The 26402-nt window shown below is 39.4% G+C and overlaps 1 protein-coding gene across 3 annotated transcripts in view; it reads left to right on the forward strand.

Annotated features, from left to right (window-relative positions):
- LOC127421057 (importin subunit beta-1-like) overlaps window positions 1-26402 on the forward strand; it is a 120087-nt gene that overhangs the window by 12382 nt on the left and 81303 nt on the right. For all 3 annotated transcript variants that reach the window (XM_051663789.1, XM_051663788.1, XM_051663787.1), the window contains exons 3-6: window positions 22423-22605; window positions 22731-22931; window positions 23091-23243; window positions 23530-23589. In XM_051663789.1, coding sequence (XP_051519749.1) covers window positions 22423-22605; window positions 22731-22931; window positions 23091-23243; window positions 23530-23589 — 597 coding nt within the window. The remainder of the gene's footprint in view (window positions 1-22422; window positions 22606-22730; window positions 22932-23090; window positions 23244-23529; window positions 23590-26402) is intronic.

The following is a 26402-nucleotide window of genomic DNA, read 5'->3' on the forward strand; positions in this document are numbered from 1 at the left end:
AGTGGTGCTTGCGGAGCAAAGCTTCACTTATAATCTCACGTACTTATTATTAGTGGTGCTTGCAGAGCAAATCTCACATACTTATTAGGTTGGCTTGAAAAAGCCAAACTACTGATCTACAATTTAAACATTATTATTATTATTATTATTCTGAGACTAAAATTTCAAACACTAACTCCTCCTAGAGCTTTCAGGCAACTCAGCACAGACCTTCAGACTGATCTCGAATAGTGTGCTATATCTTTTCTAACTGATCAGACTTACGGTTTTCCCACAGCGGATGATCAAAAATCAGAAAAATCCCATTCACTTACATTGGAATGTGTTCAGATAACCCACGACTATTCAAACTCCCAACTGTCAAAATTAACATCTGAGCCACCAACAGAAGGCTTTAACATTCTTTATGCTGCTTTTCTATCAAATATCTATTTCTGTCTGTCTCTTAATATGCTTAGGGCCACTCTATCAAATTCAATCAAACTTTATTTGAATGAATATTTTTACAATTTTGCCATGTCAATACAGTATTTCTATCTGTCTCTATCTGTTTCTTTCTTTTTGTCTTTTTTTCCTCCCCCTCTCTATCCTATCAGTCTATCTGTCTGTCTGTCATTATTTAGTGCACCCTAGCAACCAAAACCCATTGACTTCCATTAAAATGAGCTTAGATGGATATATCCAGATCAGAATGTCTTAGACACTTCATTGTTGGCTTGCATGACTCAAGACAGAAAGCAGCCTTCTTATTATTACCCTGGTAAATGCCTAGCAATCAGAAGGGATTACCCTAGCAACCAAGTAACAACACATACAGTTGCAATCAAAATTATTCAACCCCCCCCCCCAAGACAGTAAGGATTTATAAAGGTAAGCTTTTCTGATGACCCAGAATTTTTAAACTTTACATCTATATTTGAGTGACACATTCAAAGTCATAGTGTGAATATATAACTTAATATATATTTGTAAATAGCAGGATTTTTTAAAATACAGCCATGTCATAATTATTCAACCCCTATTGCATGTAGCTGTTTCTTAAATATGTAAGGCTACACAAGTAATTGTTTTAAAACAAAATTAAGTCATCAATCAGCAATAGCACTTGTTTAAGTTTTAAAATTTGTTTAGCGTTGAAAGCTAAAATGTATTTCTGTGCAAAAAATGCAATTAAAAATATGCTGTCTCAAAAGCTCTTACATTTACGAGAGAGAGAAAAAACTTAAGCGGCTCTTCAGCATGAAACCAATCTAACGGTGCCGTTTTTAGGGTAAGCAACCTGGTTCAGGGATAGGTCGTGGAATGTCCTTAAATGGCCCTTTCAGTCCATCATTAAAATCCCATTGCAAACCTTTGTTGGGATTTCAAGGAAGCAGTGGCAGCACAGAAACCAAAGAATGTCAATGAGCTGGAAGCTTTTGCTCATGAGAAATGTGTAAAAATTCTAATAGAGAGGTGTCCGAAGCCTGAGAACACTTACCTGAAACATTTGCTGTTATTAAGGATAAAGGATGCTCCATAAATGATTGACTTTGGGGGATGAATATTTTTGACATGACATTTGTGGAGAGAATTAGTTATTTTTATTTTTAAATTTGGGTAAACTGAACTCTTTGTTCTCAGTATCACTCAAATGTGTATTAAAAAATTACTTTGACTGTTTACTGAGGTTTTAGTTGGTGTTTTAATTCACATCACCAGAATGTATTGCTGGTCAGGGGGTTGAATAATTTTGATTGCAATTGTATCTCTGCACCAGAAAAATGTAGATTTCAGGGTTGGCTCATTTGACTCAGGCTGGCAAGGAGCCTTTTGGTAACTGCCTAGCAACCAGATGGGGTTACCCTAGCAACCAAATAACAAATCACATATCTCTGCAACAGAACATTGTAGAGACTTCCGGGTTAGCTCATTTTAGTCAGGGTAGCAAGAAGCCTTGTTACATTCATTCTGGTAACTGCCTAGCAACCAAATGGGATCACCCTAGCAACTGAGTTGTATATCTATCCATCTGTCTGTCTGTCTATCAATCTACCTTAAACATTCAGACCAGACTTTTTCAAGCCAACCTAAAGTTTGTCCACAAACTTTATCTAGTTATTATTATTAGTAGTAGTGCTTGTGGAGCAAAGCATCACTATTATAATCTAACATACTTATTATTTTTCTGCTGCTTTCGTACAAAACATCGGCACCTAACTTGTCCCGCACCATTTGTCATGGACCCACAAATTAGGTGTCAAATCGACCGGCATATTTACGACACCTGTGCTATGACTTTGCTAAGGGATAGGGGGTACGGTGCACACTTGGGGTGCAAAAATTGCCTGAAAAATCCCATAGACTTTGCGCTGCACTTTGTCAGATCATATCTCCGGATCAGAATTTCATAGAGACATGTGGGTGGACTCCTTTCATTTGGCCTAGAAAGCAGTTTTTGACCATAACATTACATTGGGGGTAAGATGTACCCCTGGGGGGTAAAACTGGCCCAAATCTGCCCCATAGGCAAACTATGGTAAGGGATTACCATATGACAAGACAATGGCAAGAAATTGGTCAGATTGTATCTCCCAATCAGAATATCGTAGAGACATGGGGGCGGGCTCATTTCACTCGGGCTTCCAATCAGTCTTTAAGTATCGTATTGGAAATGGCGTAGCCACTCCCTAGCAACCATTTACGGCACCTTAGCAACCAGCCCCATTGACTTCCATACAAAATGGCTGAGAGTGATATCTTTGGATCAGAATGTGCTAGAGACATGAGAGGTGGCTTGTTTTAATTGGGTGAACAATCAGACTTAAGGTATCATCTTGGAAACTACTTAGCCATGCCCTAGAAACCATTTAGAGCACCCTAGCAACCAAACCCCATTGACTTCCATTCAAAATCGCTTAGATGGGATCTCAGGCTCAGAATGTCTTGGAGACTTCATTGTTGCTCATTTGACTCAGGCTAGCAAGGAGCCTTTTGAGTATTATCCTGGTAACTTCCTAGCAACCAGATGGAACACCCTAGCAACCATGGAACAACGCTAATATCTCTACACCAAAGCATCCTACTGTCATGGGGGTTGCCTCTTTAAACTTGAGGCAGTTGGTTGGATATTGTGGTGAGAAAGTTTGCCACGGAAAGCACCACTCACATTTTCTTCGGGAAATGTACATATCTAGTTAGGTTGGCTTGGGAAAGCCTTCTGATATACTATTTAAACATTCTTCTTTTTTCTTTTTTTTTTCTTTTATTGTGAAAAAGCAGATACTGCTGCAAAAGAGGATTGAAATCTCAGAATGTCTGATACCACCCTCTGACCTCAGGCCATTAATAAACTTGTATATCACCAATAAGTGGCAATCAGAATGGAATGAGTGCGACAGCAATAAACTATATGAAATAAACCCCAGGATCCAAAGCAACTACTCTCAGAATTTTAAAACTTGGCACGACCAAATAGTGTTTACCAGATGCCGACTGGGCCATTCAAGAATTACACATGCGTTTTTACTGACTGTTGAAGATCCTCCCATATGTATACCTTGCCAAACCCCTATGACCATCAAGCACATTCTATTGAACTGTAAAACATTTGGAACTATCAGACAACGCTTTTATACAGAGACTTCCTTAACCCTCAGAGGTCGACGGATGTCCTGCTGGATTTTTTTCCTCATAACAGCGGAAACAACTTAAAATACTCCGTCATTTTTGGGCATACAGATAAGTGTAAGACATCATTAGAGACTATAAAGGGTCTACTTTTATTTTTATACACTCACAATAACAAAACCTTGTGCTTTTGTAAAATAAAGAAAATAAACGGTGCGCTTTCAGCCGTCTGTTTCTGTGAGCATCTTTCTGAAACACGTCACAAAAATGAATTGAAACTCCACGAATACTTATCAGACGAACATGAAACATGTCTAAAGAAAGCTTAAAATGTCTACTTTTAAATAAAACAATTCAAATTTAAAACAAAAATTCTCCTGCAATGTAATCTGTATGAAACAAAGTGATAGTTTCTCCTGGCTCAGCTAATTATCGCTAATGTCATCACACCTACCAGCAGAGCACGCTATTCATACGGAATGTGCTGAGGCGATCAGTGCAAATGGTAAATGCCCCCGACAATGCCTTAAAAAAAGTTCATCATCAGATTCATTCACTTTCCTGTGCGTTTGGAAGATGACATGCTACACAGGTGAGGAAGAGTTCACATTTTCCTCAGAAGAGCGGGAATCCGACAAGGAATGTTTGCATTTTGAAGAGCGACTTGATCCAGCCGAGGATACAATTTCAGATGAGTAAGTCATTTAGTTTTACTTACATATTAGTTGACATGCTATTTTATATAAACATGGGCATATTTCACTAGTTGGACTATTTCCAGACTTGCCAGCCAGTATTCAGAGTACTGAAATTTGAAATGTCGTAATAGGTAAGTTTTAGTTACATTTAAATGTTGTTTCGGCTATAGCAGGTATTAAAATTGTATGCTGTATGATATAAATATGATATGTTATATGATATAAAAATAATATGAATATTTACATTATATTTTAACTAGTGTTTATGCTGCCTCATTATTATCAACGAAGCTTGTGCTTGCAAATATCTGTTTGGGTGTAAACGTGTAAAATGTGCTCTAAATATGCCTATATTAGAAAATCAGCATATTAGAATGATTTCTGAAGGATCAAGTGACTGAAGACTGCAGTAATGATGCTGAAAATTCAGCTTTGATCACAGGAATAAATTGCATTTTACAATATATTCAAATAGAAAAGTTATTTTAAATTGTAAAAATATTTCACAATATCGCTGTTTTGGATCAAATAAATGCAGCCTTGTTGAGCAGAAGAGACTTTTAAAAACATTAAAAAATCTTACAGATCTAAAACTTTTAAACGGTAGGGTAGGTCTAAAGTTTTTAAGTCTTTATGTAAAGAAAATGTATAGTCAGATTACTTTTAACTTAAACTTGATTTTGTGAATAAGCTACAAAGAATACATTCAATCATTAAGTCTCCTCGCATTCATTCTCTCTCAGGGGAGGGGTCTTTGTCTCAGGTGTGAATCACATCAATATTCATGATCATCCACGCCTCCTTGCATATTGCCTTTCTAACACTAAAAGTGTCTTACAAAAGTTAAATGACTTATTTTGTATGAATGAGTGATCAGGATGGTTTTTCATTTTGTAGCAAAAACTCTAGGCTACAAGATCCAGTTCTCAAAAGTCTTGTGAACAAATGTTTAGTATGTTATATGGCCTTATTTCAGTACTTTAATTTTTTTTTTTTTTCAAAAAACACGCATAAATGTTATTTTCTCAAAAATACAAACATGTACATACATGTTGTTCACATATTATTGTAGCCCAGTTTTAGCCATTAGTATGTTTTTAAGCAACTGAAAAAAGCACAAATGTCAAGGCATGTCAAAACTTCTCCAGGGCCCAAAACACCCTCAGACCCCAGAGGGTTAATAATGTTTTCAAGTGCCATCTGAACAGATTTTACAGTTTTAACTTGTATAAACTTAGTGTCTTATCTAATATTGCAAATATGTATTGACGAACCTTTGTTTGCCATGTGAATAGCCTAGTTGCTGACATGGCGTTAAAACTAAATAAACATTATTCTTTTTTTTTTTCTGAGACTAAATTTCTGACTCTAACTCCTTAGAGTTTTTAAGCTACATACACCAAACTTGCCACAGACCTTCAGACTAATCCCGAATAGTGTGCTATATCTTTTCTAACTGATCGAAATTACGGTATTCCAGTATCAGACTTCCGAAAAGGCCTAATTTCACTTTGACTTCCATTCAAGGTATGAAAACTTTTTCCTGTAATAACTCCTTTAGAGGATTCAAGCTACATCCTATCACACCACTCATACTTTATCCATCACTTTCTTTTTATATCTTTACATCACTCTTTATTCATTCTTTCACTCTATCACTTTAACACCCTTGCAATTTTAAATACTTAATTTTAAATAGCCTTTAAATATCATGCTGGACAATACTTAGCCACACCCTAGCAACCATTTAGTGCACCTTGGCAACCAAAACCCATTGACTTCCATTAAAATGAGCTTAGATGGATATCTCCGGATTGGAATATAATAAAGACTTCATTGTTGGCTCGTATGACTCAGGCCAGCAAGCAGCCTTGTAAGTATCACCATGGAAACTGCCTAGAAACCAGATGAGCTCACCCTAGCAACCAAGTAACAACATATGTCTCTGCACCAGAACATCGTAGAGTCTTCCGGTTTCTTTCGACTCAGGGTAGCAAGGAGCCTTTTGTGTCACCTTGGTAACTGCCTAGCAACCATATGAGGTTACTCTAGCAACCAAGTAACAAATCACATATTTCTGCACCAGAATATCATAGAGACTTCCTGGTTGGGTCATTTACTCAGGCTAGGAAGGAGCCTTTTGAGTATCACCCTGGTAATTGCCTAGCCACCAAATGAGCTCACCCTAGCAACCAAGTACAGAAACACATCTGTCTGTCTGTCTGTAAGCTTTCAGACAAGGCTTTTTCAAGCCAACATAACGATTGTCCACAAACTTTTCAATCTAGTTAGGGCCCAAGCACTGAAAGTGCAGTCCGAGAGGAGCTAAAGCCTTATTGTTTTTGGAATGTTTTTTTCACAATTATTATTATTTTTATTTTTAACGCGTTCAACCATTTAAAAGGCATTCATCATGCTTAAACTCAAGAAACTTGGCACACACACCAGACCTGCGTAAAATCAAAAGTATTGTAGTGTTTAGGCTTGGGTGTGGTCGAGGAGCTCTACAGTGCCTCCAAATGCAGGCAGTGGTTGGGATGAACTTGCTGAGATGTGCACAAGATTTGGTATGGTTACTGCTCATCATGTTTGACAAAGTTCACTCGGTTGTATTTGACTCCGCCCAACAGGAAGTCAGTCATTTTGGATGGAATGTGGGATTTTCACATTTCCCCATGGTGTTTTGAGGGGCTTACGATGGCTGAAAACGTAAGTTTACACATACATTTGTCTTGGGACATCTTTTGATTTGAAATTGCAATTCAGCATAGACATGCCGCATTGGTTCCACAGTGCCCTCGAGTTTGTAAATGCATATTTAATTTTTCAAAACTCTTGAAACTTGGCACACCTGTCAAAGTTTGGCAAGATTTTAGAATTATTTTGTCACTTGTCTTGGGTGTGGCCAGTGGACTCCATAGCGCCCCCTAACATTTTGAGTGAGTTTGTGGTTGCTACAGAGTTTGTCTGATATTCTCAAGTTTTGGTGTGGACATTGTTCTCACCATGACAGACATATTTCCCATTGACTTGTATTAGCTCCGCCCAACAGGAAGTCCGCCATTTTTGGTTTGTTTGAAAAATGCATGCTCTGGAATTTGAAATACTCTTAGGGATTTCATGCAGGCTTGCAGGCTGATCACATTGATGTGGCTATTGTGGGTCACGGTCGTAGTGCCACCAACTGGCGGAAGGAAGTGTCCCTTTTAACAGACTTTGAAATATCCCTCTTTTTTTTTTTTTTTTTTTTTTTTACCTGAATTGCTTCAAAAAAAAATTAGAATAATAGCAGGACAGTGCAGATTTAAAAATTCTGAAGGGATTCTTGATATCTTAAATACTGTTGCCATAGCAACACATTAAATGTCATTCATTTTTGTGAATATTCACATGTTTTGAGGTATTTGGCATGCTTGAATTTTCACTTTTTGTTATATAAAATAATATCACTTTGTTATATAAAATAATATCAACTGAAATGTAAAAATACTAGAAAATCAAAGCTATATATTTGTGTATAATAAAATAAATTTTATATATATATATTTGTCTTATCGTGTATTCTATATATACTCTATTTTCTATTAAATTATTTATTAAATTTTTATTATTTTTTATTATCTATGTCTTTAGTTTTATTGTCACACAACCATATACACAAGTGCAATAGTGGGTGAAAGTCTTGGGTACAGTTCCGAGCAACATAGCAGTCACGACAGTGATAAGACATATACTAATTTACAATAAACAGATTACACATCGCAATTTACATATCTAATATACACAATTACACAACACAATATACAAATAATATACAATATAGAATATTGTACAGTAAACAATACACACAATACAGAATACACATTATACAAAAATAAAGTGTATATATAGTATATATAAAATATACAGTATGATGTATTGTACTTTATTGACATTCAGGCTGTCGGTTGATAGTCAGTTGCCAGTGTGTTAAGAGAGAATATAATTTAAGACAGTCCAGTGTGAGAAGATTAATAAAGTGAGATGCTGATGTATATTGATCGTGAGAGATCAAGAGTTCAGATCAGAAGTCTGATTGCTTGGGGGAAGAAGCTGTCATGAAGTCGGCTGGTGCAGGTCCTGATGCTGCGATTACCGGCTGCCTGATGGTAGCAGTGAAAGCAGCCCATGGCTTGGGTGGCTGGAGTCTCAAGCTTTTTTCACACACCACCTGGTATATATGTCCTGGAGGGAGGGAAGCTCACCTCCGATGATGTGTCTGGCAGTTCACGCCACCCTTTACAGGGCTTTGCGGTTGTGGGCGGGGCTATTGCCATACCAGGCAGTGATGCAGCCAGTCAGGATGCTCTCTACAGTGCTGGTGTAGAACCGTGTGAGGATGTGGCAGTTCATTCCAAACTTCCTCAGCCATCTCAGGAAGAAGAGGCGCTGATGAGCCTTCACAACGGACCATGTAAGTTTCTCAGTGATGTGGACACCGAGGAACTTGAAGCTGCTGACTCTCCACCGGTGCTCCATTGATGGTGATGGGACTGTGTTCTCTGTCTTGTCTCCTGAAGTCCACCACAAGCCCTTTTGTCTTGCTGACGTTGAGGGAGAGGTTGTGCTCCTGACACCAGCGTGTCAGAGTGAGCAGCACCTCTCTGTAGGCCGTTTCATCATTGTCAGTGATCAGACCTACCACCGTTGTACCATGTCTTGTTGCTGTTTTGTATTGTTGGGCACTGGAAGCTCCTGTCACAAAGACAAATTCCTTGTATGTGTAAGCATACTTGGCAATAGCTGATTCTGATTCTGTTTGTCTAACCAGTTCTGAGTGGCAATTGCAAGAAATGTCCATTAGAGGTCAGCCAAGTTCCATTGTTGAATGATTCCCAAACACTTTCTGATGTCTAGAAAAAAACCCTCTTGTCAACTTCTCGCACATGTGCAGTCTGTTATGTATGTGTAAGTATGTGTAACTACGTTCTTCAGTTAACTATGTTTATCAAAAGAGCGACAGGTGAAGTTAAAGATCCGTTTAAGATGGCTTGCAAAATAACAACATCTGTATCTTAGAAATAACAGCTTGTATATGGGAGCAATGACCTCATTCCACCATATAGTCATTGAGTTTAATAGATTTATATGGAAAATTGAATCTGTATAAAAAGTACTGAACATTTACTCCCAAAAGCAAGTCTTTGTGCTATATGAGGAATAATATTCTGTGTGTTTTACAGTTAGTTTTATGTCTCTAGGTCAAATGGTCATTGAGTTAGAATTAGAATATTACAGACATTTACACTACTAGATTTATTTGAAAAATATAGAATGTAAATTCCACAAACAGAGCCTTGTGTCATGAAAGAGATATTAAGAACATTTCATATTTGTTGTGATGTCAATATCAAATGGTTAAATTGTTTGATTTATAGGGCTAATAAAATTGATATGAAAAAAAGATCTTTTTAAAATTCAGCTTTGTGCTAGGCAAAGAAAACCTATTCATGCATTTCCAAGTTGGTTTGGCTTGAAAATGTGATTTGCACGGAGAGTTTAATGGGTATTGTCGCGAATGTCAAATATAAAACTAATTTTACCGCACTTCCCAAGTCCTGACGGACTTATAGTCGGGATGCCTTGTGTCTGAATCTTAGCTATTCTAATTTTATGTCAACTCCAATCCATGTTCATGATGCCTAAACATTAATTTATCATTCGCTTTTATCCAAAGCAACAGAATTTTTTTACATTACATTATCAATGGGACATGAATACACAGGTACTACAAAATCATACAATGTTAATAAAAATAAAATATATAGTAGACCAGTCAGCATATGGCCAAGAGATATGGCTTGCGATCTCTCACGCATCGTCCATTAGAGGCAACATCACCATGATGTGCCCAACAGCAAGATTCTAATACATATGGCATGCATAGTGTAGAGTTAGTGGTGGTTTGGGACAATATTTAATGAAAATTGAGACAAATTTGCAGAGCGATCCCAACTCTAATTCTATCTGATGGGATTAAGGCAGTAGGTTACAGACGATGGGGCAAGTTGACCAATCAGATGAAAGGCATGTTTCAGTGTTGCTCACGTGCATATCAAATATTCAAGCCGTAAATAAAAAATTTTAAACAATGAAAGAAAATTGAGCCATTTCTCCCTTTCTCTTTATTCCATTTTAAATAGAAAATGAAATAACAGAAAATTAGTTTTGTATCTGCTTATTCTGTTCATCAGTGTTAAAATCAATAAAGAAGAAACTGCATTTTTCATTTTTGGGTTTAAAAAGTAAAAAAGAAATGGACTCAAAAGTACACAGAACTTTTGGCAGCCGTGAAATTATTCCAAGTTTTTCGCAAGTGAACAGCTACAATATTCAGCTCTGAATACATTTATTAGTTTTAATTCTGCTAGAAGCTGATGTGACTTGTGTTGTGTAATTGCATAGTCCTATATATTAGCTAATATTCAAAATATTTGTTTGAAATTTCAGCGCAGTGTTTGAAATCATGTTATGTGCTGTTCACATGCTTGAATGTGTTTGCACTAAAATTACATGCAGCGCAACAGAGCAAAACGTATGTGTTGACTCCAGACGATTAAAGAGCACCTATTATGGGTTTTAAACGTGCCTAATTTTGTTTTAAAGGTCTCATACAATAGATTTACATGCATCCAAGGTCAAAAAACACTTTAATTTGCTCATTAAAATAGCAGCCTTACCTTTTTTTTCCCAGTGCCAAAAACGACTCGTTCAATGATCCATACTAAAGGATTCATTCTAAACTCCTCCTTTCAGAGAGCCTAATCTTCTCTGATTGGTCAGATATCCCAGTCTGTTGTGATTGGTCTACCGCTTAGTGTAGTGTTTGAGGGCAGATCAAAGCTGTTCGTGAGCAGCCAGTGAAGACCAGAGGTGGGTTTTTTGTTACCAAATTACGTAGGTTAGTACAGGAAGTAAGTCTGGAATTACTAACGACTCGTTTCAGGTGTTCAGAATCGGTTCTTTCTTTTGGGGGTCAATAACTCCATTTGTCATGCACTTTGATTTTTGGAACTTGGCAGACTTTTTTACATCCACAAACAGCTATATAGAGGATGCCCTCTATTGGACATTTCTTGTAGTGGCAATTACAACACACTGGGTTAGACATAGCCTGGGTTTTCTAGTATTTTTAAATTTCAGTTGATATTTTTATTATTTTATTTATATAAAAATTAAGATATGTTTATTAACAATAAACTTCAAAATCCAAGCATGCCAAATACCTCAATGTGAATATGTACAAAAAGGAATGATGATATTTAATGCATTGCCATGGCAACAGTATTTAAGATATCAAGAGTCCCTTCAGAATTGTAAATCTGCACTGTCTTGACATTATTCTAAAACTTTTTGAAGCAATTCAAGTAAAAAAATAACATGGATATTTCAAAGTCTGTTAAAAGTGACACTTCCTTCTGCCAGTTGGTGGCACTATGACTGTGACCCACAATAGCCACATCAATGTGATCAGCCTGCAAGAACAAACATTTGGCTCAATTTTCTTGTAAATCTCATCATGCATGCAGAAGATATGAGACATTTCCTTACTCCATTACTCCAAGTGTGGCACTGACAATAGACTTTGAAAGTTCTCTTACATTTACCCAAATTGCTTAAATTGTTTAGACACTGCTGATGGAATATGTTGTTAAGTTGTAGTCAAACTGGAATGCTGGCATATTTCTATTACTCACTGTATGATTAGGGTCCAAGTTTACATTAATATTAAGTTGTTGCTGTGTCCACCTTGCATTGTTTTCCGAAAGCCAATGGGTGGAAATGGACCCATGGTGCTTGTGCCTGCCATCGCTGCTCTCAGCTATATTTAATACTTAATATCTTTTGCATGTGAACTTAAAGGACTTTAAAGGCTTGATCCCCGTTAATCACTGCTTGCATCTGTATTTATTATTAACTTCCTCAAGACACTTAACATCTACACAGAAAATAATATATAAAAAAATATCCATAAAACAATTAGGCTCTTAGTGTTTTTAGTAATCTATATAAAGACAATATCTGAAGGAAAACATTGCTGGTTTGTTTCCTGATAATAAACAGAATTAACAGAATTTTAGAAAGGGTTTTGATGTGTATTTTAAAAACCCAAATGACATTGAGAGAAACTAGAATGAGTAATGGGTGTGATCTGACTTTTTCTGTCACAGAATCACAAGTGAATTGACTGGAATGACTCGTACATACTTGCGTTTTTCAACACTCCACAACACTTGCACAAAACTGCTGTGCATGTTTGGATGGGAGGCATGTTTGGAGCGTGGGAAGAATGTAATTGAATTTGATTTGACGGTGGCTCAAGCCAAATTTCATGCCGCAGAAGTGGATTCAGTGTCATTTTTTTTTCGTATTCTAGACAAGCTTTTCATCTGACACATGCAGCTGTCAGTGGAAAAACTGCGTTTCATTATTTCTATCAGTCTCATGTGAAGCCCTGACCACTGATATATATGCGCACATGGATATATTGACATACACAAAGTACAAACTGCTGTTTTCTGCTCGGTATCATGTTTTCTAAAGCCAAACCAGTTCTACACCACGGAGGGCACACTTTTTCCTTCATAATCTCCTCTCATCTTCACCTTGAATTTGAGGAACAAGCAATCGCATCGCCTCACTCCATTTATCCGAAAGAGTGTGTAATGCGTGCATGTTATGTGCTTTACACATTTCTCGTGTGGCAATTTTGCGTTACCACGATAGAGACGATAATCCAACACTGGTGGGGAGTGAGTTTGGGCTTTTAGGGAGGGGCAAAGGCGCACCGCTGTAAAGGAAAGGGTTGCGCTGGATTTATAACAAGACCATATGAGAGCATCATTGCAACATGGAATGCGGCACAATAATCGTTTTATCTCTATCTCGGTTTTCATAATCGTTGGAAGTAGGGCTGGGACGATTCATCGATATAATCGATTACAGAAATACGTAGATTTGCATAAACATGCATCGGCGCGTCACATTGGAGTAATTAAAATGGCAGCGCCCGGTTTAAGTATGGATTCCCCCGAAGAACAAGCTGCAGCTAAAAAAAACTCGCCTACGGTTATCTAAAGCATGGGAGTATTTTAGCCAGATACCCAATAATGTGGTGCTGTGTAATCTATGCAAATTGGAAATGGCTTATCACAGCAGTACAACCGCCATGAACGAACACTTGAAGCGAAAGCATCCCAGAGCACTTTGTCAAGACGGCAGCAAGGCAGCACCATAAGTCCTGTTTACTTTTTGTCCCCACCCAAGCATGATATATTAGTATTACAACACGTGTTTCTGTAGTAGTAGTCACTTTAAATTGATTTTCTAAATGTTTCCTCATCGCCCCCATGTTAAAAGTAATTTCTGCACTGCTGTTAACGTAGGGTGACTATACGTCCTCTCTTTCCCAGACATGTCCTCTTTTTCGGACCTTAAAAAAGGGTCCCACCGGTATTTCTAAATTTGCGAAAATGTCCAGGATTCAGCTTTAGTTGCATTATGATGTGCATCTGGTCTAATACTTCATTGTGTGTGCGCACATATTTGCATTGCTTTAACCCCTCTTTGTAAGTCCCGCCTTCTCGCACACCAATTTGTCAATTATAAGAGCCTTGCAGCAACTATTGGCCAAATTCCTGCCTGTCAGTCTCTCCGTGAACGCGTGAAGTGCTGTTGTGTTCGGCTTCAAACAGTTGCTTAACAGCAGCAGCAACTGACAGCTGAGTGGAAACAATGCCCAAATAAAAGTGCAAATTTACAGAAGATTTGCACAAAAAATTCCCATGCTTTCATCCAAGTGGAGATCCATGGGTAGCAGAATGTATGACATGTAAAGTTGGCACTTATGTGTCAGTTGCTATTAAAGGTGCAAGTTATAAGATTTAGAAGCACACATTAGCTCTGCCAAGCATAAAGGGTCAGCAAAAGGTGAAAGTTCATCAGGTAAATCAACGGACTACTTTTTGCGACCAGGTAAAATTATCACATTGCTTCATTTTCCATGGCCATTCAAAATAATAGTAGTTGTAAATGAAGGTACACTCATGGCATCAAATATTTCATTTTAGTACATGGACATTCAAAAGAATGTTGGAAATCATTTTTTTATATATATATTTGTTATGCTAATAGTGTCTTTTTCACTGTATTAAAGTTTGCATTCAGAGTAACACTGTTTTATGTTGCAGAATAATGACCTGCAGTGCACACTTTGTTTCTTGTACATTTGTGTGTTTAAGAGAAGATGATTTAATAAAATATTGAAATATTGAGAAGTTTTTTTTTAATATTTATTTTTGGTTAATTGTTATATTAATCAAGTAATAATTATAAAAAATCTTTAGAATAATCGGCAAATTAGTCGTTAGATTAATCGGAAAAATAATCGTTAGATTAATCGATAAAAATTATCGCTAGGTGCAGCCCTAGTTGGAAGCCAAAATCGTAATTAATAAAATGTAATTTTCAATCGCCCAGCCCTACTGATAGTAGATAAGCCACCTGCGTTTCTCCTTTCTGGGAACATTTTCTTTTTGCATTCAATTACAACAGCGATGGTAAAAAAGTTTACAAAACAGACACTGTTTGCAGACATCGCTCGACACGAGTGCTGTATACTGGTAATATATGTCAATGTGCGAGGGGTTTATTTAAAACGTGCACGCAAGTTCTTCCTGTTTCCTCGCGCGGCTGTATTCTATCGCAAGCAACAATAATGCGCTTTGATTAATGGCATTAAGATGTAATTATAGTAATACGTTGATACATGATTAATCATTTATGCCGACAACACCCAGGGAAAGAGCCGCAGGTGAGCCTACACAACTGCACACACTCCCTTACATTTTTAAGCAGGCACTTGGTGCTAATTTGGACAGACATGAAACGATAACTAAAGTGCTTGGTGTTCATGTGGGGTTTCCACGTACTATTAAATACTTAAGCAGTATTATCACAACATCCCTTCTCGTATGCATTTTAGGTTATTCCTTTTGTAGTGATGTACAGCTTCCGAATATTGAATACATGTTGAGATGAATTTGAAGTGCTCTTTATGTTGATGTATGTAGCGTATTAGTGCAGGTACTAAGTTCAAATGTTGATTTAGTAATAAGAGAAAATGTTATTTTTTTTTTAGTTAAGGACCCTGACGAAAATTAACCATGGATTTACTATAGTAATGTAGTAACCATGACTGCTGTCACCATGGTTTTCTGAGCAGAAATCATGGTTTTGATACGATTAACCATGGCTTTATAAACGTAATACTGTAGTTTCTATATAGTAACCATGATTTTACTACATATTGTAACCATGACAGTAACTGTTTATATTGTGGTTACTATGATATTACTACAAATGCCATGGTTAAACTATGGTTACTGTTGTAAAACAATGATTGTTATTTAAGGGCAAACATGTTGAAGTGTTTACCAAATAGATTATTCTTTGGATTTGGCAATAAGTATTATTATTTTTTTTCCTGAACAAAGCAAATACCATACCCTTAAACCGTGATACAAACCGAACCATGAGAAATTCAAACCGTTACACCCCTATTTCAGATGGCTGATTTTTGTCTGATAAGGCAGCATTTTAAGATTTTGGACATGTCCCATAACCGCAACAACCATGTGAAGGCAGCAAAAAACTATTGCTGCATTCCCTATTGTGTACTGTCATAGTATGTACTGCTTTTAATGAAGAATGCACTTCTCTGCAGGTATAACAGTGTGTTCTTTGGTATGCCTCCGAGTAGAACGAATAGTTTCCGGACGTACTTTATCTGGGAATGTGGACATTGTTCCGTGACCCGAGTACATGGCTTAGTCTAATAACTACAACTGAAAATAACTCAGATTTTGTTAAACAAGCAACATTTAAAGGGATAGTTCACCCAAAAATGGAAATTCTCTCATTTACTCACCCTCATGCCATCCCAGATGTGTATGACTTTCTTCTGCAGAACACAAATGAAGATTTTTAGAAGAATATCTCAGCTCTGTAGGTTCATACAATGCAAGTGAATGGTGTTCAGACATTTGTAGCTCCAAAAATCACAAAGGAAACCTAAAAGTAATCCATGTCTACAGAAGCAATATGATAAGATGTGAGAAACGGATACAAATTTAAGTCCATTTTTGCTGTCAATCTCCACTCTCATTTTTACATCTGAAGGTCACATGTGGTGCCGGGTTAGTTTCTCTTTCACATCTGAAAGTGAAGGTTAAAGTGGAGATTTAGAGGAAAAATTACTTAAATATTGTTTTGTTTCTTACCCACCCCTATTATATGGACTTAAACACTGGAATCTTATGGATTACTTCTATGTTTCTTTTGTGATTTTGGAGCTACAAAAGGTCAAATCAAATCACATTTGTCACACAGCCATATACACAAGTGCAATGGTGTGTGAAATTCTTGGGTGCAGTTCCGATCAATATAGCAGTCGTTACAGTGATGAGACATACCAATTTACAAAAACATCTAATTAACACAACACAATTTAAAGTCTAATTTACACATAATTACAACACAATATACAAATAACATACACTGTACAGTATACAATACGCACAATATAGGTACACATAAAATAAAATTAAAGTATATATAGTATATATAGAATGTACAGTAGGTTGTATTGTACTGTATTGACATTCAGGCTGTCGGTTGATAGTAAGTTGTTAAGAGAGAATATATATAATATAATTTATGACAGTCCGGTGTGAGATATAAGAGTAGTAATAATAATAAAGTGCAGTGCTGATATATTTTGATCGTGGGAGATCAAGAGTTCAAAAGTCTGATTGCTTGGGGGAAGAAGCTATCATGGAGTTGGCTGGTGCGGGTCCTGATGCTGCGATACCGCCTGCCTGATGGTAGCAGTGAGAACAGCCCATGGCTCGGGTGGCTGGAATCTCTGATCCTCCGAGCTTTTTTCACACACCGCCTGGTATATATGTCCTGGAGGGAGGGAAGCTCACCTCCGATAATGTGTCTGGCATTTCGCACCACCCTTTGCAGTGCTTTGCGGTTGTGGGCCGTGCTGTTGCCGTACCAGGCGGAGATGCAGCCAGTCAGGATGCTCTCTACAGTGCAGGTGTAGAACCATGTGAGGATGTGGCAGTTCATTCCAAACTTCCTCAGCTCGGGAAGAAGAGGCACTGATGAGCCTCCTTCACAACGACTTCAGTGTGGATGGACCATGTGAGTTCCTCAGTGATGTGGACACCCAGGAACTTGAAGCTGCTGACTCTCTCCACTGGTGCTCCATTGATGGTGATGGGACTGTGTTCTCTGTCTTTCCTTCTGAAGTCCACCACAAGCTCCTTTGTCTTGCTGATGTTGAGGGAGAAGTTGTGCTCCTGACACCAGTGTGTCAGAGTGTGCACCTCCTCTCTGTAGGCTGTTTCATCATTGTCAGTGATCAGACCTATAGACCTAGTGATCAGTGACATCAGCAAACTTAATGATGGCATGTGTGTACAAGGAATACAAGAGTGGGCTGAGAACACAGCCCTGCAGGGCTCCAGTGTTGAGGGTCAGTGAGATGTTGCTGCCTATTCTAACCACCTGGCGTCTGCTGACAGGAAGTCCAGGATCCAGCTGCACAGCGAGCTGTTTAAGCCCAGAGCCCGGAGTTTCTCATCTAGCTTGGAGGGCACTATGGTGTTGAATGCTGAGCTGTAGTCTACAAACAGCATTCTCACATAAGTGTTCTTTTTTTCCAGGTGGGAGAGTAGTGTGTATTGTAGATGCAATGGCATCATCAGTGGAGCGGTTGTTGCGGTAAGCAAACTGCAATGGGTCAAGAGAGAGAGGCAGCACAGAGCAGATGTAATCTCTGAATAGTCTCTCAAAGCATTTGCTAATGATGGGGGTCAGAGCAACAGGACGCCAGTCATTTAAGCAAGTTATTTTTGATTGCTTTGGAACAGGCACAATGATGGATGTTTTAAAGCATGTGGGGACTACAGACAAAGAGAGGGAAAGATTGAAAATGTCTGTAAAAACACCAGCCAGCTGGTTCGTGCACTCTCTGACACGGCCTGGAATGCCGTCTGGGCCCGCGGCTTTGCGGATATTCACCCGTCAGAAGGATCGGGTTACATCCGCTACATAGACGGAGAGTGAACTAACTTCTGTAGCTTCGGCCGCGAGAGCTCTCTCCGTGAGGGCGGTGTTATTTCCCTCAAAACGAGCATAAAAAGTATTTAGCTCATCCGGGAGAGAGGCAGCGGTGTTCATGGCGGAGTTTTTATTCCCTTAAGTCCGTGATGTTAATTCCCTGCCACATGCTTCTAGAGTTGGTGGTGTTGAACTGTCCTTCAATCTTATTCCTGTACTGGCGTTTTGCTGTTCTGATAACTGGCTTGTTTATGCTCCTCCGCGTTCCCGGAATTGAAAGCGGAGGTCCGCACATTAAGTGCCGCGTGAACATCGCTATTTATCCATGGCTTCTGGTTCGGATGGATCCATATTGTTCTGGTTGGAACTACGTCCTCCATGCACTTTGATGAAACACATTATGCTATAAACCTTGATGTCGTCATCAGAGGCGGACCGGAACATCTCCCAGTCCGTGTGATCAAAACAGTCTTGTAGCATAGTCTGATTGGTCCGACCAGCACTGGATCGTTCTGAGGGTAGGTGTTTCCTGTAAGCGGGCAGAAGCAGAATGGAAGAGTGGTCCGATTTGCCAAATGGTGGGCGGGGGAGGGATTTGTAGCCATCCCGGAAGGGAGAGTAGCAATGGTCCAAAACCCGGTCCCCTCGTGTGTTGAAACTAATGTGCTGGTGGTATTTTGGTGCGACTGATTTGAAACTGGCTTTATTAAAGTCCCCGGTCACAATGAACGCAGCCTCAGGATGCGCGGTTTCCTGCTCACTTATACTCCCATACAGTTCCTTGAGTGCCCGGTCTGTGTCGGCTTGTGGGGGAATGTACAAAGCTGTGATAATGACCGCTGTGAATTCCCTCGGTAGCCAGAATGGTCGACATAGAAGCATGAGAAATTCCAGATCAGGAGAGCAGAAAGACTTGATAGAATGTACGTTCCTCTGATCACACCAGGATTTGTTGATCATAAAACATACACCACCACCTCTGCTTTTACCTGAGAGGTCTTTCGCTCTGTCCGCTCGGTGCACGGAGAACCCCGTGGGTTCAATGGCTGAGTCTGGAATCTCCGCAGACATCCAAGTTTCTGTTAGGCAGATAATGCAGCAGTCCCTCATCTCTCGTTGGAAAGAGATCCGCGCTTTCAGCTCGCAGAGCTTGTTATCCAGATACTGAACATTTGCCAGTAGAATAGTGGGTAGCGGGGGTCTATTTGCGTGGCGTCTTACTCTGATGAGAACGCCGGCTCTGTTTCCCCTTTTCCTCCTGTGTTTCCGCGTCCGGACTGCCTAGACAAAGGGCTTCGCTTGTGTGTTTGTAAACAGAGGGTCGGCATTGAGGAATTTGAAGTCCGGTTTACGGTGTGAAATTGCTGAACCAATGTCCAAAAGTGTTTGTCTGTTGTAGACAATAAGGCAGACAACATCCAAGACAAAAAACATAAGAATTGTGAACAAAACAAACAAAACACTGCCATGTGTCGGAGATCGCAACGCAGCAGCCATACTCGGCGCTATCTTGAGTCAATCTTCCTGATGGTCTGATCACCATTCATTTGCATTTGTATCTACAGAGATGAGATTTTTCTAAAAATCTTTGTGTTCTGCTGAGGAAAGCCATACACATCTGGTGAATAAATGATAAGAGAATTTTCATATATGGGTGAACTATCCCTTTAAGCCCAACGAGCAAGTTTCTTGTTACATATAGCACTCACAGTTGAAAAGAGCCGTACAAGTCCCGGTTCTCTGCCAATTTTTGTTTTTTGCATTTGCCCCCCCCCCCATTCAGCATTTTGGATGTGATGTCTCTTCAGCTCCTGTGGCATTATGCGGTAGTAAAGTGTCCAGTACATCTGCACTTTATTTTTTGGCATACCAGGGCTCAACGCTAAGGATTTTTTCTACTGGCCCGGTTGCGCCAGTGCTTCAGATTTTTACTGGCCCTGCCAAAATTTTCACTGGCCCCAACACAAAAATGACAAATAGCTGTTTTTACCATCATGGCTTTAAAAATGTGTCCGATGATAATTTTTTTACATATACTATGTTTTTAAGACAATGTCCCGCCAAACTGAATCACATTTATAATTTGCACTGATGTGATTTATGCCTTATGTAACCCCATGTAAGCGCTTTACAGATATAAATTCATAAATACATCATATTAACCTCAGCCGTCCTGCCATTTACACATGAGTTTTTAAGTGAAGAGTTCTTTTGTGCAGATGATGCTGTCATGCAACTTTTGGCCACATGTAGTGTTTTCACACACAGGATCAAAGATTTAATCACTGAGTTAAAGATTTGATTATTAGCTGATTGTAATAAACATATGAATCCCTGAGAAGAGACTTGCTACCAAAACGGTTGTGACGTGTAATATACATTAGGGAGATATTAGGCCAAATCTGTGAATTAAGAATGTGTATATAACATGAAATCAGACAACCTAAAGACCAACACAGACTGATATACAAAGCACAAAAACAAAAATACCTGTACGGTCCAGAAATGAGACATGTAACAGGTGTTTCATGAGGATGATATGAAGTAGACTGTTTTGAATATTCATCTTCACCCTGCAGTTAAACGGCTCTAATAATAATAGCCATAATGATCTTGCTGCTTTTCATATCGAACGCCATTATCATGTCGAATTAATGTTTACGTTTTGAAACATTACCTAATTAAATGTATACTTTGGATATTGAGCAGCTCGTGATTTCCAGACACGTGTATAACTGGGATTTAACAAAGTTTATTACGTTTCATTCAGCACTTCATCTCTAAAGGCAAATTAATGAGAGAAAATGTGCTTTTTTACGGTGGGAATAAAACTAGCGCTCTGTCCCTTTACGAGAACACATGCATGTTAAACGGTCTACACTGCATGGAGAGAGATGATGATGAGACATATGAACGGAGAGACATGGATTTTCAGTCCTATAGAAGAAACTGTTGATTTTGTGTGTTCCAATATGTGGATTACTGCTTTTCACCAACGAAAAATGTGGGGATTTCCTGCACTGTGAACACGGAATGTGCGGGGTTACTTAAAATGTTGCACAAGACGTGCAATCCCACAACTAAATTCATTAAGTGGGTTTTTTTTTTTCTTATATTTGCTACACATTGGTAATAGCCGCTGCTAAGACAATTGGAAAAGATCGAGGAAAGTGCGTTCGGTGTCTGCACACAACTGTTCCTTGTCGTGTCCAGCATATTATGCTCTCGCGCATCTTTGCGAGCTAAATAGATTCGCGCTCGCTCCTCTGTTAGAATACTTGGTTCGCTCAGTGTAATTGTGCTCTCTCACTTGTTGTTTTCTTGCACTAATGTTATAAATGCATTACTGGCCCGATTGGGCAAGTGACAGTTCTAGCAACTGGCCCGAATCTCTCTCACACTGGCCCCGGCCATCGGGCAGTCCTTATTGTCGAGCCCTGCATACTATGTAGTATGGAAGTATGGATATTCAGATGCAGTGTACTTTGTCAGCTTAAGCAGTACCATATTTGAATGCCAGCAAGTGTTCTTCACTGTTGCATATGTACATTTTTACTTTCAGTTTTATTAAGACTGTGTTTGCAGAGCTTTAAGAACAGAATGTATTCGAGATCACCTACATTCTCACTCTCACTTATTCTTGACTGCGCCATGCTAGGGCTGTGCTGATGCAATCAAATATATTGCAATTCTTTTTCTCATAATTTTGCTTGAATACTGTATGTATAGACATTTTAATTTGTGGATTCATAATTTCCAATAGTTAACTTTATGAAGCAGGTTATCTAAAAAGTGCAAACAAGGCACTAAACTGGACAAAAGTGAGGCAAACTGTGCGAGAGAGACTGGAAAGGTTTCTCTTTTGTTAGTAGCTCTTCAGTTATGAGGCATTACTTGCATCAGCTGTTTTCGGTCTGATAAAATCTGGTTTCTGTTTTTTCAGCCGACCTTTCTGGTGGAACTCTCCAAGGTGTTGGCGAATCCTGGGAACACGCAGGTGGCACGTGTGGCTGCTGGTCTGCAGGTGAAGAACTCTCTGACATCAAAGGATCCGGATGTGAAGACACAGTACCAGCAGAGATGGCTAGCCATAGACGGCAACGCACGCAACGAGATCAAGAACTTCGTAAGAACATGGTTTCTGTCTCATTGTACAGATATGAGAATGGGGAGTCAGGCAGTTCAGGCTCAGTACTATAGAGACATGAATGTAAATTGCTCTGTCTCATCCAATCTGTCTATGTGGAGCAGGTGCTGCAGACTCTGGGCACAGAGACGTATCGGCCGAGCTCGGCGTCACAGTGTGTGGCTGGTATCGCATGTGCTGAGATCCCTGTGAATCAGTGGCCAGAGCTCATCCCTCAGCTTGTGACCAATGTGACAGATCCCAGCAGCACAGAGCACATGAAAGAGTCCACACTCGAGGCCATCGGATACATCTGCCAGGACATTGTGAGTTCACCTCACTCTCACGGTTACTTACTGGAAGTGTTTATATGGTGTATATATTTCATGTTTATATGGTTTGATCTCTCCTGTTAGACAGGAATGTGCTGTGGTGGTTATTTCTGAAGCTTGCCATTTTATCATTGTTTTCAAATGGTTTGTCAGGATCCAGAACATCTTCAGGACAACGCCAACCAGATCTTGACAGCCATCATTCAGGGCATGAGGAAGGAGGAGCCCAGTAACAACGTCAAACTCGCTGCTACTAATGCGTTGCTCAACTCACTGGAGTTCACCAAAGCCAACTTTGACAAGGAGGTACTGACACATCCTCAGTTATCCATTTTCTCATCTTCAGCTGCATTAAATGACGTGTATTGAAATGTTCAGTTACTTTATACAATTATTTAAAAAAAAAAAAATACATAATTACTCTTGGTTTGTGGTGTTAATTGGAGTTGAAGTTTAGTCAATAGAAAGTATTTCTGTTTCATTAACTTCATACTGGTTGAGATGTGTTTGAGCTGAAGATAACCAGTTCTCAACACGATTATCGATGAATTGTCAGTAAATGTAACTTATCTCATGCTTTCGCTTTCTCTAGACGGAAAGACACTTCATCATGCAGGTCGTCTGTGAAGCCACACAGTGTCCTGACACCAGGGTAAGTTCCTCTGTGTGTGTGAAAGCATTATAGTCTCATTACAGAATAGAAATGTTAATGAATGATCGATGATCAATTTATTTGTCGTTAATTCAGCACAAATGCTTTGAGTAATCATGCTTGGAGTTAGAGAAAAGCCTGTCTATACAGTCTTCTGCCACTAGAGGGCGCACTGCCGCTTGTGCACTGCATGTCACCTCCTTTCAGCAACTCGGAATTAGAAAAACACAGCATGTGAAGTTAGCTCAATCATGGAGTGTTTCTATATAGATGAACATTGTTTATTGAATAAACTACGATTGTGTGTTAAAGAACAACATGACAACAGGCATTGTTGATCCTCTGCATGCAGGTACATTCACCTGAAATCTCACTGTCACCAGTGTAGAGGGATGCTATTTACTGAATTCACAGTGTTATTTTTTCACTTGATTTAAAAAAAAAAAAAAAAAAAAAAGGCCGGTCTGAAATATCCTATGATCTACAACGTGAAGTTTTAATCAAATCGAATCGGTATGTTCTATACAAGTTATTATTAACAGTAAATTAAACAATTCACAAAGTTATACTATAAACAGCCTGAATGTATTAAAAAATACACTGAACTGGGGGCCTGGGTAGCTCAGCGAGTACTGACACTGACTACCACCCCTGGAGTCACGAGTTCGAATCCAGGGCATGCTAAGTGACTCCAGCCAGGTCTCCTAAGCAACCAAATTGGCCGGTTGCTAGGGAGGATAGAGTCACATGGGGTAAACTCCTTGTGGTCGCGATTAGTGGTTCTTGCTCTCAATGGGGCGCATGGTAAGTTGTGCATGGATCGCGGAGAGCTGCATTAGCCTCCACGTGCTGGGAGTCTCCGCGGTGTCATGCACAACGAGCCACATAAAATGCGCGGATTGACTGTCTCAAGCGGGGGCAACTGAGACGTCCTCCACCACCCGGATTGAGGTGAGTAACGATGCCACCATGAGGACCTACTAAGTATTCCAAATTGGAGAGAAAAGGGGATAAAAAATACACTGAACTGAAAATATTTAGAGGAAAAAACCAATACAGTGTTTCCCCTAGGATTTTTTTCAGCAGCAGTGCTGTTGTGCGCGCGTCCACAAGCCCCCAACGCCGAACCTGTATCAACGCGTGTTGGTCAAAGAATAGATTAAAACGGGTGTCAAACTAAATTTCAGCCTGGGACACATCAGGGTTTATTTTTGCCCTCAAAGGGCCCTTTGAAAATGTGGTACCAGCACCTCCTTTGGTAGCACCCATGCAAATAATATTACATGTTTTGTGTATTGAATTGCACATTTGACAGTACAGCATTGATTTTGAAGTTGGGATGCAGATGAAAATAATGATATTAACATCTGTAGAAAAAATGTACACCTACATTTTATATGGCTAAATTGAAATATTCTGTCAGTGTGACTAAGTTGGGTCTTCTTTACAGATTCCTTTCATCAGGCTCCTACTGATCAAACTAGTCATGCCTTGGAATTTCTGAAGGCAGACAAAACAACTTGCATTTTCCTACAATAAGAGTGTTACAAGAGTACAGATTTTACACGAATGGAAAACTGATAGCTTGGTCCATAATTATGAAAATGCACCATAGATCTTCCATAGTATCCATATTTTTAACAATGTTTGTAATAGTTCATGGTAACCATTGGTAAAACCATGCATGGCCCTCACTACCATGGTTAGTAATAGTGGTCGACCGATATATCGCCGAGGCCAATAAATCAGCCAATATTCTGACTTTTTAAATTATCTGCATCTTTTTGTTTTTTTAGGTCCCCAAGTATCGCCTGCTTGCATGTGAAGCAACTGAGACATGTAAACGACCAGTCATGGTTTTGTTGTTGCGTGTATCGTGTTACTACAATAATAGTCCGGTGTGCAACACAGTCTCATTTAAACGGTCCGCATATCAGAGCCGCGGCAGATGCGTTTGAGCTCATAATGTTAAAGTGCTCGCCTGTTTCATTCTCCCTCTCTCTCCTCAACAGTTCCCTGTAACTTAAAAAAAAAAATGTATCCCCTTTTCTCCCAATTTGGAATGAAGTCCCACTACTTAGTAGGTCCTCATGGTGGCGTGTTTACTCACCTCAATCCAGGTGGCGGAGGACAATTCTCAGTTGCCTCCGCTTCTGAGACCGTCAATCCGCGCATCTTATCACGTGGCTCTTTGTGCATGACACCGCGGAGACTCCCAGCATGTGGACTCTTCGCGATCCAATTTACCACGCACCTCATTGAGAGCGAGAACCACTAATTGTGACCATGAGGAGGTTACCCCATGTGACTCTACTCTCCCTAGCAACCGGGCCAATTTGTTTGCTTAGGAGACCTGGCTGGAGGCACTCAGCACACCCTGGATTCGAAGTCGCGACTCCAGGGGTGGTAGTCAGCGTCAATACTCACTGAGCTACTCGGCCCCCCCAGTTCCCTGTAACTTAACTTTTCTAATGATTAAAGGCAAATATCAATAAAACTTCTATTATATATCATTTGAAAATATGCAGATATCTCGTTTAAACAGATGTAATTCACGAACGTCACGAAAATCCAGCGTTTTCATCCCATCGAGCAGTCATCTAATATCTTCCTCTGAAGCGCATGCTTTATCAGCCAGAATCAAAACATCAGGATCAAAAGTTCCTCTGATTCACAAATCATGATTGTCAGTGGTCACAATCCAAGCAGGCGATCCAGGCTGTTTAAACTGTCAGGAGATTGCTGCTGCTCGCTGGATCTGCACGTGCGCGTGAGTGCAACCAAAGTCTTTCTAGCAAGTCAGTCCACTGTTC

Source organism: Myxocyprinus asiaticus, chromosome 30 (genome assembly GCF_019703515.2).
Source record: "Myxocyprinus asiaticus isolate MX2 ecotype Aquarium Trade chromosome 30, UBuf_Myxa_2, whole genome shotgun sequence".
In the NCBI taxonomy this organism is placed as follows: Eukaryota; Metazoa; Chordata; class Actinopteri; order Cypriniformes; family Catostomidae; genus Myxocyprinus; species Myxocyprinus asiaticus.